Source organism: Lipotes vexillifer, unplaced genomic scaffold (genome assembly GCF_000442215.2).
Source record: "Lipotes vexillifer unplaced genomic scaffold, Lipotes_vexillifer_v1.1 scaffold387, whole genome shotgun sequence".
In the NCBI taxonomy this organism is placed as follows: domain Eukaryota; kingdom Metazoa; phylum Chordata; class Mammalia; order Artiodactyla; family Lipotidae; genus Lipotes; species Lipotes vexillifer.
This window is the reverse complement of record NW_006795399.1, coordinates 4,337,028-4,339,354: the sequence shown is the minus strand read 5'-3', so window position 1 is coordinate 4,339,354 and position 2,327 is coordinate 4,337,028. Positions and strand designations below refer to the sequence as shown.

The 2,327-nt window shown below is 42.2% G+C and overlaps 1 protein-coding gene across 1 annotated transcript in view; it reads right to left on the bottom strand.

The window, feature by feature from the left end:
* The window catches only part of TESPA1 (thymocyte expressed, positive selection associated 1), a 33,014-nt gene that overhangs the window by 30,388 nt on the left and 299 nt on the right, over positions 1–2,327 (bottom strand). Inside the window, exon 2 of the mRNA XM_007467773.1 lies at positions 1,283–1,325. Within this exon, the coding sequence (XP_007467835.1) occupies positions 1,283–1,325 (43 nt within the window). The remainder of the gene's footprint in view (positions 1–1,282; positions 1,326–2,327) is intronic.

Below are 2,327 nucleotides of genomic sequence, written 5' to 3'. Positions count from 1 at the left end.
AGGGAAAGGTGATTTCTGGAATTTACAATCTTGTATTTCTGGGAATTTATTCTTTTCAACTAGAATGTAGTGTGTTTGTGGTCAAGGAGCATATTTTAAACAACTTGGCACCCCTCTAGGCCATTTAGACAATCAGACAGTTAGCAAACGCCGGTCAGTAATAATTATTGACTTGAATTGATAAGACTGAAGAATAGTTAATGGGATAAAGACAGTAACTGAGCCCACTGGTTCTCCTGTACATATCTGGAGAAGCATTTTAAATCCTGGGACAGTTCTCACACACCCAAACCTGCAAACATTACCACCATCCATTTACTTCCCTATATTTTGATTACCCTTAATTAACTTTGAAATTCAGAACCAGATTATGACAATAAAGACAACATGTTTTGTAAACAACAAAAACACAAAATAAATTCTTCCTTGCCTTACCTCCCAGGGCAGAGTTAAAATAAACAACCTTGGATTATACAGTGCTATTTATTTCCTACCAAATAAGCCAGGATGGGTTTATTCATATGTTAATAAACAAGTTTAGATGAAAGGCTATATACAGCTTGAAACATTTCTGAAGAGGAAACAAAGAGTAGGCGGGAGTTATAGTTCTGAGAATTCATTATCACACAAATGATCACACTTAAACAGGTCACAGAAGCTTTCCCTCCGGGTCTGGGTAGACTGAACCTAAAATGGTACAGGCAGAGGGGGTGTAGGGTTTCAAATTTTAAAGTGTTTCTCAGGAAAGAGGTACTACATTTTGCCTTAAAGTACCTGCTCCAATTCGTCACTGCTTTGAATGACTGGGGTAAACCCTTAGCCCCTCTTCCTGTGTTCTTCAGTAGAAATAAATAACATAATGATTCATAATGAAGAAACACTCTGACCATAAGAACAATTAGGTTTCTAAGTCCTCTTTTGTTACACAGTGTAAAACTCCAGTCTGAAGGGAAAAGCAATGGAGCAGGAATCTGGAATTTAGCCCAGCTCTCCCCTGTGGCTAACCCATTTCCATCCTTCTTAGTTTTAGACCAGGTCCAGCCTGTACTTCCAGATCCTCACCCTAACTTAGTCTCAGCCCAGAGATGCACTTGATTCATAGCCCCAATCCCCACACTCACCCCAAATCTTTACAATCCCCTTTCCCTTATTTCAACCTCACTTCTAATCATTATGCCCAATTAAAATTCATGTCCCTGCGCTCTGAGTTCTCAAGAGTCAGAGCCTGTTAGCACACCCAACCATCAAACACGCTCAGTCCAGCCGCCTTGCCAGCACTTACCCACAATCCTGCAGCCAGTCTTCAATCTTGTTGATTGGATTCCCTAGAAAAACCAGACATCAGATCACCGTGGAAACTGAAGGAAATCAGACTTCCTCCCTGAAATTCACCCCATTCCACAAACTTATCATTATATAAGCCACCTCCTGACTCCTTTTTCTTCCCATAAAACTTTTCTTTAAGATAAAAGAGGAATATATCCGTGTATCAAAATAGTGGATAGGGTTTCCCTGGTGGCACAGTGGTTGAGAGTCCACCTGCCGATGCAGCGGACACGGGTTCGTGCCCCGGTCCGGGAAGATCCCACATGCCGCGGAGCGGCCGGGCCCGTGAGCCATGGCCGCTGAGCCTGCGCGTCCGGAGCCTGTGCTCCGCAACGGGAGAGGCCACAACAGTGAGAGGCCCGCGTACCGAAAAAAAAAAAAATAGCGGATATTTCTTCTCTCTCTGCCTCTGTGCCCCCTTTCTCTCAGAAAGTTGGAAAATACCCCAAGGTTTGGGAACAGGAATAGATCCTTCTCTTTAAAAAAAAAAAAAGGAAAAGAAAAAAAAAAAAAAGGAAATAAAAAGCACAATTTTGCGTTTGCGCTTTTTGTTTCCTACCAAATAAGCGAGGGTAGGTTCACTTACATAAGATTTATTTTTTAATTTACCTTTTACTCTTATGTCTGTAGCGTCGTTGGAACCTAAAAGAGGCTCTGAGAGGCATGTGGAAAAGGTACTATTACTATTTCAGGTACTAACACTTCAATTAGACAAGCATGTCCTAGAGCGGTGAGCGACTCAAAGGTCACGTCACACAGCTGAGTGGCAGCCAGAGTCCAGGCACCCAGATTGTGTGTAACCTTGTTACACAGACAACACAGAAACACTCCAAACATTCATAGAGAACCCTGGCCTCAGATCCTCACAGATAGCTGCTCAGGACGAGGCAAAAGTGTGCCTCTTCCTTTTTCCCAATCTTACGCTGTTTCTTTCTCACATAATTCATGCCTCATATTACTTTACTCATCTTCCCTTAAACTCATTTAACCCAGTCAAAATA